The following is a 15,532-nucleotide window of genomic DNA, read 5'->3' on the forward strand; positions in this document are numbered from 1 at the left end:
TAGCGTCTGCTGGCCACCTCGCCCTCCTCCCTTTACCTGCTGCCCCGTCCTTGGTTTACCGTAGTCTTGTTCAGCCCCCTGATGAAATATTTTCCTTCTCGTGGTTTCCATTCAAATGAAGGATGTATTTATACCACAAGAAAGTCATATACATCAATTCAGAAATGCATATTGATAATACCCTAGTGTTTGTGAGTGTCGATGCTGATACAGCTTTAGGGGAGAGAGGGGAGCTATCCCCCCAGTTAGGTAGGGTAGAGTAAGTTATGTTTGGTTAGTAAAATTATTCGTCACGGTGTGGGGCGTGGAAATACACAGCGCGAGATGGGACATGGCGGCGGCGTGGTGGGCCGGTGTCGCGAGAAATATCTCCTCGCAGAAATAAGTTTCTCTGCTCTCCACCACGCATGCGCGCTGGGGGAATGCATGGCAGGAAAACATTAATTTGCCTGGTTTTGCTCTAGTCTGTCCACCTGTGATCATTGTGAGCGCTGTGTGAAAGAAAGGATCAGTAAGCAGCTTGATCATCTCTCTCTGCGAGTTATTTTGCGGCTACAGATGCGGGCTGCAGCAGGTGTGTACAACAGGCATTGAAAAGTCAATCACTTATGATTTGTGACAGAGTTATCTGATTATTTCATAACACCGAAAACTGAAGAAAAAAAAAGTTTCGTCTGCCAGTACGAGATTGACGCACTTGTAAAATTTTGCCCATTCCCGTTACAATACAGCCCCCCGCAGGGCCCCACTGCCACCCTGTCAGCTTCAGTGCCTCGCAGTCCATCGCCAAGTTTGCTAAGCGGCTATACAGACAACGTACACAACAACATACACAGTAAAAAAAAAATATATATATATATATATATATATATATATATATATATATATATATATATATATATATATATATATATATATATATATATATATATATATATATATATATATATGTTTAATAAGCACGTTGGTATTATTTTACATTTCACTTTTTATTTTCGCCGCTTGTAACGGACTTTTGCCATTAACGGACTAAGGTCCCCCCCAATTAGTCCATTATATCGAGGGTTTACTGTATATTCATTACATTTGTTCATTATTCACACTTATTTAGCAGACTTGACACTGTTACATAACAGCAGGGCTGATTTCATTATATGTATGCCCTACGCATACATGTGAGGCTATCTAGAGTGATACGAGAGTTTGATCACAACGGGTGAATAATGGTGACAAGTATTAAAGTCCTCATTTCTCCTTTGCTGTGTATTTTGCAACAATAAACAATCAATCAATCAAATTAAAATTCTCAGCAGGACATTTACTGGTCAGCAGGTGAAGTGAGTTCATGTCATTCAAAGTTTTCTAATTGTTTTCTCATATTACCATTGAAGCCGTGCAACGTATTGCTGTATTGTGTTTTTTTTTTACATCCATTTAAAGAAATAATATAACCACTTGAGAGCAAGAATTTGTACTATTTACTAATTATGTCATTGGTAAGCTCCACTGGGGAGCCCCCGCGGCTACCAGAGCTTCGTTACCAGAGCTTCCAATCTCTGGTACTGATGCAAACAAACAGTGCTGCGAAAGACGACTGTGAAAGCGGATTTCTTGTCAGTAGCTGCGATTGCTGTTCATTGGCACAGCTGGGCGTTATCGCGATAAGTTATCGCGATACTTTATCGCTGATAACAAAATCGGGTTATCGGCCATCCGCTACTTATTTAAAATATATATCAGTATCTTCGTTACTTTTGTAACCAAACTAGCAATAATCGCTATTTTTTTCCGGCTCTGAAAAAAAAAAAAAAAAAGTTGTCTCCTCCCTACTGCGCATGCGTGGCCCGGGCGCCCGGTGTTGTATGAAAAAACTTCAGGGTATAAAATATCTTCGGTGAAGAGATTTCATACTTAGATCATCAATATTAATACACTATGTTATTTTTTATGTTACTCAAAAATCAATATATCAAAGAGAAAAATCATTTAACTTTGCTCAAAAAATGATTATTCATTACCTCAAATTTGACATTCCATATTCGTTTGTGAGCATGCCATGGTATTGAAGGCACCCGGTGTTGTGTTATTTGGTGTCTCATCGTCAAAAGCTGGTGCTTTTGTTCACAAACACTGACTGGTCTCTCATGAACTGCGCATGTTCAGACCAGTAAGTGTAGCCCTGTACAGTCTCACAAAGCTTTTTAACACATTAAGAGTTGCTGGAAGGCTGAATCAGACATACAGTACCACCATCCTCACTGCTTCTAGAATGACACTCCGTGCATATAAATACAACTCGTACAGAGTGTCGTTCTAGAAACAGCGGGGATGGTGGTAGTGGTACTGTATGTCTGTTTCAGCCTTCAACTCTCTGATTAAAAGCTTTGTGAGACTGTACAGGTCTACGCTTGCTGGTCTGAGCATGCACAGTTCACGAGAGACCAGTGTTTGTAAACAAAAGCGCCAGCTTGTGACGGTGGGACACCAAATAACACAACACCGGTTCAGGCGTTTCTAGTATTACTGTCCATAGGTACGTGTCAACGTGTGGTTTTCAGGTTTTGTAAGTTTTCTAAAATACAGATAATGAAAATTTGAATTCATCTTTGTTTTTTATTAGAAATATCAATATAGTATCGTTTTTGCCTATCGGACTTATCGCTAGCTAGTATCGGAATTGTGGATTTATATCGGGTATCGGTTATTGGTTCTCGCCTATATTTGTCTCTCCAGTTAACGAATATCGGTTATCACCAATAAGGTTTTCCATGATCAGTTATCGGTTATCGGGAATAAGGTTTTCTGTTATCGTGCCCAGCTATGCTCTTTGGTAACGATCAAAACAAACAAAAGTGACTGTGAAAGCGGCCCCAAGTTGGTATTGAAAGTAAAGAGGCGAGGGAGCTGGGCATTCACGGAATTACCTTTTCTCAGTGAATCCCTCTTGAATGTGTCGTTCTGATTCTTTAATGTATCTCAACACCACAATGCCATTAGCCAGCTGTGTGGGACTGCCTCTCTCATACATGACCAATAGTTTCAATCAGTGGCCCCCAGTACCCAGCAGGGAAGAAGGAGCTGATTACGGTGGCAATCCGTGTCACTTTGGCACAGCATATCCAGAGCCGGGCCCAGGCCACTGTTGGCTACCGAATCTTTGCACTCCCAAGACATGGACTTTGTAAACAAAAGCTGATTTGTTAGAACTCAAATAAAAGCTCTCACACATCATTCTGTAGGACTCAATGAGGAGAGATGGGTTGGTGAGGAACAGAAAAGCTTGAGGGCTGCCGTGCAAGTTAGTGGAGAGGTAAGCTTGGAGTAGCAGGCAGGAATACAGAATAGGATTTTGGGTTCACACTGGAAAAGAACTTGGTTGAATTCTTTAGTATAAATGGCCACACACAAAGCATTGGTTTCATTGAAACAATCAAGATATTTCAAGTGAGTGCCCCAACATCTGGCTGAGGCGATGATGTTGACAAGTTTTCCAGATACGAGCAAACAGTTACTAGGAAGGCCTGCTCACTGTCATGTGATCATGGGTGATTTCAATGATAAGGTTGGGGAAAAAGTTGCTGGAGAAACTATGGTGTGGAATCATGGCAGATTCACATCATGAACAAGGATGAACCCTTACAGACTTTGCTAGAAATCATTCCCTAAAAATTCTGAAGACATTATTTGACAAAAAAAGAAAGAGTGCATCGTAAATGGGCATGAAAATCTCCTTCTGGGGCAACAGATGAGATTAGCTCCATCCTCACCATCAGGCGGGACAAAGGAAGACGTAACAGTCCTCAGCACAGTGAGTCAAACACAATGGTTACGTGCAACATCAAGATCAACCCGAGAGGAAAAAAATAACTTGGTAAAAAATCCACTTACAAAGCAATAAACTTATACACACACACACACACACACATATATATATATATATATATATATATATATATATATAAATATATATATATATATATATATATATATATATATATATATATATATATATATATATATATATATATATATATATATATATATATATGACATCATTAGATGCTCAATAACAACTGGTACAGTGCCTATGGAGTGGCGGAGGGCCAAAGTGGTCCCCATATACAAAAGTGGAAGGAAGGAAGAACCCCTGAACTACAGACCTGTATCATTGACCAGTGTACTATGTAAAATATGTGAGAAAGTGATAAAGAAACAATGGATGCAATTTCTAGAAGAGAATAATTTAATCAGAAGTAAACAGTATGGATTCAGAAAAGTGCACTCATGTGTGACAAACTTACTGAGCTTTTACTCAAGAGTGACAGACAAAATACAGGAAAGGGACGGATGGGTTGATTGCGTCTACCTGGACCTGAAGAAGGCGTTCGACAAAGTTCCACATACAAGACTGCTATGGAAGCTGGAGAATAAAGGAGGATTGAAAGGGAAACTGAAGAACTGGATGGAAAGCTACCTAAGGGGAAGGGAGATGAGAACAGTGGTTAAAGACATAACATCGGAATGGAGAACTGTAGAGAGTGGAGTGCCTCAGGGATCGGTATTGGCACCAATACTTTTCCTAGCATATATTAATGACATGCCAGAAGGAGTAAATAGTCATATGAGCCTGTTTGCAGATGATGCAAAGCTGCTAAGACATATAAGAAACAGTAAAGACTGAGAAATTCTGCAAGAAGACCTAAACAAGATTTGAAAATGGAGTATGGAATGGGAGATGAAATTCAATGTGAAGAAATGTCATGTTATGGAAATGGGAAAAAGTGAAGCAAGACCAAAATGGACACATAAAATGGGAGATGGTGAAACATTGAAGAAAGTACACGAAGAGAGAGACCTGGGAGTAATAATGCAAGATAACAAACAGCCAGAGTCATGTTAATAGGATATTCGGTGATACGTATAACATGGTGAGAAATATAGGCATAGCATTCCACTACATGGATAAGGATATGATGAAAAAATTAATTACCACCATGATCACACCAAAGTTGGAATATGTGGAGGCAGTGTGGTCTCAAAATTAGAAGAAACACATAAAGAAACTAGAAAGAATACAAAGGATGGCAACAAAAATGGTTCCAGAGCTGGAGGGATTGACACATGAGGAAAGACTGAAAGAAATGGACTTACCAACACTGGAACAAAGAAGGGAAAGGGGAGACCTAATACAAATATACAAATTATTGAGCAAAATGGAAGAAGTAGACAACGAGGAGTTACTACTAAATGAAGAAATTACCACCAGGAACACAAGAGGAAATAGTAAAAAATTGAGGAAGGGAAGATGCTTGAGAGACATAAAGAAATATAGCTTCCCGCAAAGAAATATAGAGCTTTGGAACAGACTAAGTGAGAATGTAGTATCGGTGAGGAGTGTGCAAAGCTTTAAGGAAAAGTTGGATAAATGCAGATACGGAGACGGGACCACGCGAGCGTAAAGCCCAGGCCCTGTAAAACTACAACTAGGTAAATATAACAAGGTAAATACACAGAGGAAGACGCATTGGCCGAGCTCCCTACTGATCAGCTGGTCAGCACCATTCCAACGGGTACAAGTGTTTACAAGGGACCTGGGTGATGCACACTGTGGTTCTGTCTCCCATTATTGAATGGTTGTAAGATGAGTTGGAGGGAGGATGATTTGGGGTAGTACACACCGAAGAAAAGAAGAATTGGATCACGAAGGAGGGAAAAACAGATGGATATGGAGAGTGCTGATGATGACAGTGATGATGGAAGGTATGATTGTGCAAGTTTTTCGGGATTTGCGAGGAGAGAGTCAGCTATTTACAAAAGAATTTTGCTTATCGAAAGGAAACTGGATAAGTGGATCGGAATAGTGAAAAGCAGAGATGAGGAGGAGGTGCAGAACAGAGAACAACAACAAAGGGACCTCAGATCACGGGTTCGCAATTTAGAGGACAGGGAGAAGAAACTGATTCAAGAAAATGAAGAGCTGAAGGAGAAATTGGCAAAATATGAAAAATCAATGAAGGAAGGTCTAGGAGTGGCAGGAAAGGGAAATGAGAATCTGAAGGAAATAGTGAGCAAGGAAGAACAGAGGGTTGGACAGGAAGTGCTGGGGAAATAAAGGCCTGGAAGGTGGAAAAAGGAAGAGTTAGACAGGAAGTGCTGGGGAAATAAAGGCCTGGAAGGTGGAAAAAGGAAGAAGCAAATGTAGTCCTAAAAGAAGTGATTGAACAGCAGCTGAAAGAAGACAAGGAAAATGTAGAGAAAGAGTTGGTCAAGGCTGTGAAGAAACACGAAGAATTAGTGAGGGATGTGCAGGATAGGAAGAAAAGTGTACTAATATTTGGCATGAAGGAAAAGAATACAACATACAAACCTAAAAGGGAAAAGGAAGAACTGATATCAGTTAAAGACTTACTTAAGAACTTAAATGATGATGAAGTGAAAAACCTTGAGGAGGAGGAGAAGGAAATCCATAGATGGGCCCTACATGGAGGGAAGAACTAGACCAGTTAAATTGAGACTAAGATTGCAGAAGGTAACAGAGGAAATATTGTACAGAACAACTAAGTTAAGGGAAACAGAAGGATTTAAGGAAATATATATAAATATATATAAAAATGAAGAAGAAAGGAAGAAATGGAATGAACTTCTAGCAGAGGCAAAAGAAAGAAATAACGCACGATCTGAAGAAGAAAATGAGGTATTTTCTGGAGAGTTCTGGGAGACTGATTCAAGAAATAGTACAGAAGGGAAAACCCGAAAGAAAGCAGAAGCTACACAAGAGTGAAACTAATAAGGGATTAAGTGTGATGTATACAAATGTAGACGGGACTCTATCTAGTAAACTGGAATTACAAGACTACCTACAGGAAAAGGAGCCCAAGATAGTATGCTTAACAGAAACTAAACTGAATGAGGTCATCCAAATAGTGTTTGATAATAACTGCAATGCATGGAGGAAAGATAGAGTGGGCAAAGGTGGAGGAGGAGTGATGGTAATGACGAGGAAGGAGTTATTAGTAAAATCAGTAGTATATGGAGAAGGAGAGGCAGAAATAGTGAGTGTAAGTCTGGAGAACAAAAACAAGAGAAAGGATGACGATTACAACAACGTATGTACCGCCAAGGACTAACTCATGGAGTAAAGAAGAATATGAGACCATGATTGAAGATACCATCCAGAGTTTAAGTAGAATACTCAAGGCAAACAAAAGAGTACTATTAGTTGGTGATCTTAATTGTAAAGAGGTAGATTGGGAGATATTTAAAAGCGGTGGTGGAGATATGGCATGGGGGGAAAGGTCTTTAAAAACTTGATGATGCAAAGGGTGAAGAAACACACAAGATACAGAAGTGATGACGAACCGGCGAGACTGGGCCTGGTGTTAACAAGAGGAATACACTTGAGGAATGAATTGAGGTATGGATGCCCTCTGGGAAAGAGTGACCACGTGATCATAGAGATAGAAACGGAGGAGGAAGGAAGTGAAGGGGATGAATCATATAAAAGAAACAGGTTAAGCTATAGGAAGGCAGACGTGGAAAATCTAGGAAATATTAAGGAGAGCTGGACTGGGATGAGCTAATGGGAACAAGTGAAGTGCAAGAAAAGTATGATATTTTCATACAGCTTGCAATGGAAGCAAATTGCTTTGTCTGTACTTGGGGAATAACAGAGCCAGTCTCTCTTCTTTTCTCCATTTGGCAGAGAACAGTAAAACATGGACTTGCAGAAATACCTTTTTTGTTTTCCATCAATTTGAACAGAGTTAAAAACGCTTGCAGTTTCATTGAGGCAGTCACCACTTCCCTTCCTGCACCAGTAATCACGCACCTCCTCCGTTAAGTCTTGCCACAAACCATTAAATTAAGTAATAATAATAATAATAATAATAATAATAATAAAAATAGTAACAATAATAATAATAATAATAATAATAATAATAATAATAATAATAACAATAACAATAATAATAATACATCTATCTATCTATCTATACTAACAGTGAGACAGATCGCTATGCGCAGGTCATCGCTAGATGTGTAAACAATGGGGGGTTCCCTGGACCAGGCCACAGGCTCAAGGAGTCAATAGACTATAACTTTTTATCAATATCTTTTTTTTACAACAAAGGAGACAGCTCAAGGGCACAAAAAAAGAAAACAATAATAAAAAAAAGCCCGCTACTCGCTGCTCCTAAAAAGGAATCAAAAGAGGTGGCCGAAAGAGAGGTCAATTTCGGGAGGAGAGGTGTCCTGACACCCTCCTCTTGAAAGAGTTCAAGTTGTAGGCAGGAGGAAACACAGATGAAGGAAGATTGTTCCAGAGTTTACCAGCGTGAGGGATGAAAGAGTGAAGATGCTGGTTAACTCTTGCATAAGGGGTTTGGACAGTATAGGGATGAGCATGAGTAGACAGTTGTGTGCAGCGGGGCTGCGGGAGGGGGGGAGGCATGCAGTTAGCAAGTTCAGAGGAGCAGTCAGCGTGGAAATATTGATAGAAGATAGAAAGAGAGGCAACATGGCAGTGGAAATGTTAAGTATGTTACCAATTTGTGTAGTTATTCAAAGGGGAGGCCCTAAAATGGGGGGCATCCTGGGGGACACAGCCCTAAAATGGGGGGGCACGTGCCCCCCATAGTTCCACCACTGCATGGGCCCCTGCTTTTGGTAGGCATGGGCCCCTGCTTTTGGTAGGCATGGGCCCCTGCTCTTTGGTGGGCCCCTAGGCTTCAGCCTAGTCAGCCTTATGGATAATACGGCACTGCATGTGGAGGATGGGAATTGGCAAATTGAGAAGCCCAAACCCATAATAAACAGCCACACACACGCGGGCCCCAATGGGGATGCCGTTCGGGTGCCGCCAATGCAGGGGCCTCGGCGCCGACGCTCATCATCGCCATCACCGTCATCACCCGCCCGTCAGCTATTCGTTGCCGGGTCCGGCGCACGGCTGGGGCTGTCTGCACGCGTGCGCTTGGCCGCCCGGATGGGTAGCCAAGCACAAGATGTCAACGGTGTTCAATTTTCCCCATAAAGGCAGACACACAGTGGTCTGGTCTCCTCACAAAAAGAAGAACATAAGAAAGCTGAAAAGAGTGCAGAGCGTGGCAACTAGGATGGTACCGGAACTTAGAGATCATTCTAGTTTTCATTCTGTGGAACACCATCTCTCATCCTCTAAACCTCACCTTCTCTTCCTCACCGAAACACAGGTTTCTGAGGCTACTGACAGCAACCTCTACTCTGTTCCCTCCTACTATCTCTATCCTAAATTTCAATCCAAAGCTGGATGTTGCGTCTACGTGCGCAACGACATCACTTGCTGTCGTGCCCACGACCTTGACTCTTCTGAATTTTCCACCATCTGGCTCAGACTTCATTGCCATTTTATTACTAAATACATCTGTGCTGTTTATCTTTCACCTAATTCTACTAACTATGTAAAATTCTTTGACTACTTGAACTCTTAAAGTGGAGCACATCTTGACCCACTCTCCCTTCGCTGAAATCTCCATCTTGGGAGATTTCAATGTTCTACACCAGCTTTGGCTTTCATCCTCTTTCACTGACCAGCCTGGTGAACAAGCCTACAACTTTGCTATCCTCAACGATCTAGAGCAGTTGGTCCAGCACCCTACACGTATTCCGAACCGTCTTGGAGACAGGCCCAACATACTAGACCTCTTCCTTACCTCAAACTCTTCTGCTTACTCTGTCAAACTGTTCTCTCCGTTGGGCTCCTCCGATCACAACTTTATTTTTGTATCCTGTCCCATTGCTCCTGTACACCCTCTGGACCCACCGAAGAGGTGATGCTTCTGACATTTTGCTTCAGCTCAGTGGGACGACCTGAGGATGTACTTTTCCGATTTCCCGTGGAATGATTATTGCTTCCAGGATAGAGACCCCTCTGTGTGTGCCCAGCGCATCACAGAGGTGATTGTCTCAGGAATGGAGGCAAACATTCCACATTCTTTCTTTACTCCTCACGCTAAAAAGCCTTAGTTTAATCACGCTTGTTCTCGTGCTGTCAAAGATAGAGAGGCAGCTCACAAAAGGTACCAGAACCTTCGAACTCTCACTAACCATGATCTGTACATTTCCGCACGGAATCGTGCCAAATCTATTCTCCGACTTCCAAAAACTCCTTCATCCATAGAAAAAGTCAATACCTTACTTTCTCTAATTCTTCCAGAGACCTTTGGCATCTAGCCAAAAATATTTCCTTCAATTTCACTTCTTCCTCTTTCCCGCCTCTCCTTAACCCTTTCAATACGATGACACCTACGTAGGCGTCATGAAGCCCCAGTAGCATATACGATGACGCCTACGTAGACGTCATATTTCTATTCTGTTTCTTCTTCTATTGAGTTGTCCCGTACTTTGTGTTGGTTACTAAGTAAACACGCCGTACGCTGTCCTTGAAATCCTATTGCTCCTCCCACCATCCTTGTTCCCACCAATCATAAAAAATGAGCTAGTGCACCGCCTTCTTCCCGCCTTGTGTCTATAATTAAGAAGTCTCATTGGCTGTCTCTCTCTCTCTCTCTCTCTCTCTCTCTCTCTCTCTCTCTCTCTCTCTCTCTCTCTCAAACACCGAGGCGCCAACACCATCATGTCTCGCCAACGTTGCCAGATTGCCGTATTCAGCCTCCTATTTTTGCCGATTTCCAACCCAAAAACTGCCTCCTCGACCCCAATAACTGCCTGTATAAATAGATATCGGTAAAATAATTAATTATTGGTGTCTTTTGGCAATTGCTATGGCTCAGAAATAGGTAAATACGAGGCTCTGAGTACGATAATCTGGCAACGGTGCGTCTCACCCACCTCTCTCTCTCTCTCTCTCTCTCTCTCTCTCTGTCTCTCTCTCTCCCAGACACCAAGGTGCCAACACCACCACTCCTTGCCTATCTCTCTCTCTCTCTCTCTCTCTCTCTCTCTCTCTCTCTCTCACACACACACACACACACACACACACACGTACACACACACATTGTCTGTGATGACAAAGGAGTATCTGGCAGCTCTCTGACTGATGATAACAGAGTTGTATTTGCTGATAATTTCTCGACATTCTTCCTCCTCTACACAATCATCTGCTTTCTTTCTTTCCCCCTTGCCCCTTTCTCCCCTTTCTTTATTTCGCTTTTTTTTTTATTTCGCGTTGACGCAATTTATATTATGCATAGCAGGTATATGTTGACTCGTCGTTTATGCTGCTTTGCAAATACAGGATACATGTAATGAGGGCTTTCAGCAGCATAATATACGGAGGCGACAAGCAGATACATGCCGGCTCAGGTTTCCCGCGCGCGGCCGTGCACGCCGTATATCAGCCAGGCGGGCTTTTTGAACATCCGGCATGAAGGGGTTAACCCTGACGGCAGCACAGCCGTCTCATCTATCTCTAAGGCTGAACTCTTCTCTCAAACTTTCTGTGACAACTCCACTCTGGATGATTCTGGACAGATTCCTCCTACTCATCCCCCCTCTGACTCCTTCATGCCTGTTATCAAGATTCTTAAGAATGATGTCTTCTATGCCCTCTCTGGCCTCAACTCTCAGAAGGCTTATGGACCTGATGGAGTGCCTCCTATTGTCCTTAAAAACTGTGCTTCTGTGCTGACACCCTACTTGGTCAAACTCTTTCGTCTCTGCCTATCAACATCTACCTTTCCTTCCTGCTGAAAGTACGCCTTCGTACAGCCTGTGCCTAAGAAGGGTGACCGTTCCAATCCCTCAAACTACCGCCCTATAGCTTTACTTTCCTGTCTATCTAAAGCTTTGAATCAATCCTTAACTGGAAGATTCAAAAGCATCTTTCCACTTCCAACCTTCTATCTGATCGCCAGTATGGGTTCCACAAGGGGCGTTCTACTGGTGATCTTTTTGCTCTCTTAACCCTTTCATTGCTAAACGCTCGCAGCAAGCGTTAGGCGTATTTGCTTGTGGTGCTAAATGCTCACTGTGAACTCCATCCGCACTCAAATCTCCCACGTATGAGAGTGTTCCAACACTAATTCTCACAACACAGGGTTGCCATTTGAGTGGGTTCTTCACTAAATTCGGTGGAAAATCATATCAGCCCAGCGCGGCAAATTTACGGACGAGTAACTGGTGGACGTTCTTGCCCAATATAGCAGCATTTTTGCATAGCTTCACCTATCACCTGACTGATTCTTTGACCAAATAGTTGTAAATATTGCAGTTGGCAACAGTCCCTTGCCAGAATCTGAAGGAGAGATGTCCGCAGTTCCCTCAATATGGCTGATCATCACGCACGCACCAACGTAAGTGTTAACATTCAACACTCCCTGAATGTGCATGTACATTTGCAGGAGAGGCATACATAACCGACTCCTATAGATCTGGACCTCCTCTTTCCAATGGTGTTTTTGGTTTTTAGCTGTGATGAATAGTTTTTGAGATACAGAGGTTAAAAGAGACCCCCCACTGGGCTGCCCGACTGCGCCTGAGGAGATAGTCGCGTCCGCACCACGCACAAGGAAAGAGTTAAGCCCTTCACTACGGCCGGGCAAACACGACGCCACGCCCTGTATCCAGGCTGGCCACGCGCGACAAATTTCAAACATCGCTTCTAATTATAACAAGTTTTCAGCCATAATCTCAACATAATCATCATGTATTATATGTAAAAAACATGCAAATTTAAATGGTCCACATAAAAAAAACTAATTATTTGATAATTCTGAGATGTAAGCATAAATATACAGAGAAATTTGCGAGAGATTAGCATCTCTCTCTCTCTCTCTCTCTCTCTCTCTCTCTCTCTCTCACACACACACACACACACGTAGAAACAAAGGGAAGGGTCGAGGAATAGCAAGCTTAAATCTGTTGACGAGGTGCCTCCTCTCTCTCTCTCTCTCTCTCTCTCTCTCTCTTACACACACACACAAGGGAGTGGTTGAGGAACGGCAAGCTCAAACTTGTTGAAGAGGCGACCCCACACACACACACACACTCTCTCTCTCTCTCTCTCTCTCACACACACACACACACACACACACACACACACTGGAGGGAGGAGGTAGAAGGAAGGAAGGAAGGAGGAATGAAAGAGAACAGAGACAGCAGGAGGATGGAAGGGAGGCAGGGAGGGGAGGCCGCGTCCTTGAGCCGAGGGTGTGGTGAGATAAGCACTCACTTGGCAACTCAAAGGAAGAGGAACTCCACTACTCCACACATGCACATATATCATTTCTTTCTCATTATTTTTATTATTTTCTGTTAGAATTGATTGTTACTGTCAAGTACAAATGCATGCAAGACACACTTACGTTATTACACTATAATAACATTGAAAGTCAAATAAGACACCGTATCACACACTCAGTTTCTAGGTAGAGTCAGAACAGAATACGGGATCACTCAGGAACAACTAAAACAAAATGTAATTACAATGCCGACGTTGCCGTCGCCGTATATTGCACTGGGCACTTCATGACGCCGATGTCAGCGTCGCCATACAGAAAGGGTTAAGCTGTGTCAGTACTGGCATCACAAACACTTTGCTATTTTTCATTACATTAACATCCCCGGTGTTATAACTGAAATCTGTTATAAGCAGGTCTGTTATATGGAGGGTTTACTGTACTGTATCTCATGTAAAAACTTGACCTTTGAACCAACAAACAAGCACTGTTATCTCATGTAAGGTCAATCCCACAGGGCATTAATTTATTCTATAGAAGAATAAATTCAAGTGGCATCTATGCAGTTGACCAATCAAGAAAAATAATAAAAAATTATATTACACACCAACACCTACAGCAAAAAAATATAGCAATGAAAAAACTCATGTTATCGTGAGAGGCGTCGTGGAAGGTGCTCCTCTGTTCCAAGATTATGAGAACTTGATCTATTTTGTGAGGATAAATAATCTCAACATTCCACCCAGGAGTTAAACCCACGCCCCGGGATGGGACACAAACACCAGCAGGGAGCCAATGGGTAGCCTGCAGCTTCAGGCATTTTGGAGCACTCATACCTGTCTCAGGCCACACCAGCACAGGATAAAAGACAACCACATAATACTTTGAGCCCACCATCAGGATCCACCGGGAAGAAGCCTACCAGCGCAATAGGCCACGATGTAAAAAAAAAAAAAAAAGTTTCCCTTTTAACCACTATCTCAGGCCATGCAGGACTGGGTACAAAAAAGAACTAAATAAAACTTTGAGCCGTGTGTTTACCTATGACGTGCGTGCGGCAAGTAGACACAAGCACGAAGGCCACCAGGTAGTTCCAGAGGACGGCAAAGAAGGAGTAGATCACCCGGAAGATGTACCTGGTCCGGCACACCAGCACCTCCACACCCACTGACAGGGAGAGAAAGGAGGGACAATCAGGCCCAAGAACAGCAGCAGGAACAGGAAAGCTGAGAGGGAAGAAAGGAGAGAGTCAGGGTCAAGGACAGCAACAGGAACAGGAAAAATTATATGACTGGCAGAAGCAGGAGAGAGAGAGAGAGAGAGAGAGAGAGAGAGAGAGAGAGAGAGAGAGAGAGAGAGAGAGAGGGTGGGGGGGGAAGGTAGATGTGAAGCAATGATATGTGGACAGGAAAGGAAACAGGGGATCCATATGTTGATGGAATTCTTAATTCTCTCTCTCTCTCTCTCTCTCTCTCTCTCTCTCTCTCTCTCTCTGCAATGTCTAAACCTTTCTAACTGAACAGAGTATTCTTCTCTTAACCAAATTGTCTGCTGAGCAATGCAAAAACTTACAAACAATTTAGCAACTTAACCCGGTAGCAGCGACGGGCCAAATTTGTGGCTTTACTGTGTAGCAACGCCGGGCCAAATTTGTGGCTTTACCGTGTAGCAGCGCCGGGCCAAATTTGTGGCTTTACCGTAGCGCTAGCCAAATTTGTGGTTTAACTGTAGAAGAGCCAAATTTGTGGCTTTACCGTGTAGCAGCGGCCAAATTGTGGCTTTACCATGTAGCAGCGAACAAATTTGTGGCTTTACCGTGTAGCAGCGCCAGGCCAAATTTGTGGCTTTACCATGTAGCAGTGCCGGGCCAAATTTGTGGCTTTACAGTGTAGCAGCGCCGGGCCAAATTTGTGGCTTTACCATGTAGCAGCGCCGGGCCAAATTTGTGGCTTTACCGTGTAGCAGCGCTGGGCCAAATTTGTGGTTTAACCGTGTAGCAGCGCCGGGCCAAATTTGTGGCTTTACCGTGTAGCAGCGCCGGGCCAAATTTGTGGCTTTACCGTGTAGCAGCGACGGGCCAAATTTGTGGCTTTACCGTGTAGCAGCGACGGGCCAAATTTGTGGCTTTACCGTGTAGTAGCGCCGGGCCAAATTTGTCCCATGAAATAAACCCAAAAATTAGATGATACATAAACTGATCACAAATGCTTCGATAAATATTATGAAATGGTTTGCGTGAGTGATGATTTTTTCTCATTTATCTGGCTTAGAAGGACCATTAAGAAACATGATCCCCGCTGCTACCGGGTTAAATGACAATTCAGATTTATGTCCAACACCAGTAAAACATAGCTTGT

At 42.8% G+C, this 15,532-nt stretch overlaps 1 protein-coding gene across 8 annotated transcripts in view; it reads right to left on the bottom strand.

The window, feature by feature from the left end:
• The window catches only part of LOC127007891 (uncharacterized), a 212,392-nt gene that overhangs the window by 86,649 nt on the left and 110,211 nt on the right, over window positions 1–15,532 (bottom strand). For all 8 annotated transcript variants that reach the window (XR_007760681.1, XM_050879351.1, XM_050879345.1 and 5 more), the window contains one exon: window positions 14,217–14,342. Coding sequence is in view for 7 of the 8 variants with exons in the window: in XM_050879351.1 (XP_050735308.1) it covers window positions 14,217–14,342 (126 nt within the window). In the remaining variant the exon portion in view is untranslated. The remainder of the gene's footprint in view (window positions 1–14,216; window positions 14,343–15,532) is intronic.

Source organism: Eriocheir sinensis, chromosome 4, assembly GCF_024679095.1.
Source record: "Eriocheir sinensis breed Jianghai 21 chromosome 4, ASM2467909v1, whole genome shotgun sequence".
In the NCBI taxonomy this organism is placed as follows: Eukaryota; Metazoa; Arthropoda; class Malacostraca; order Decapoda; family Varunidae; genus Eriocheir; species Eriocheir sinensis.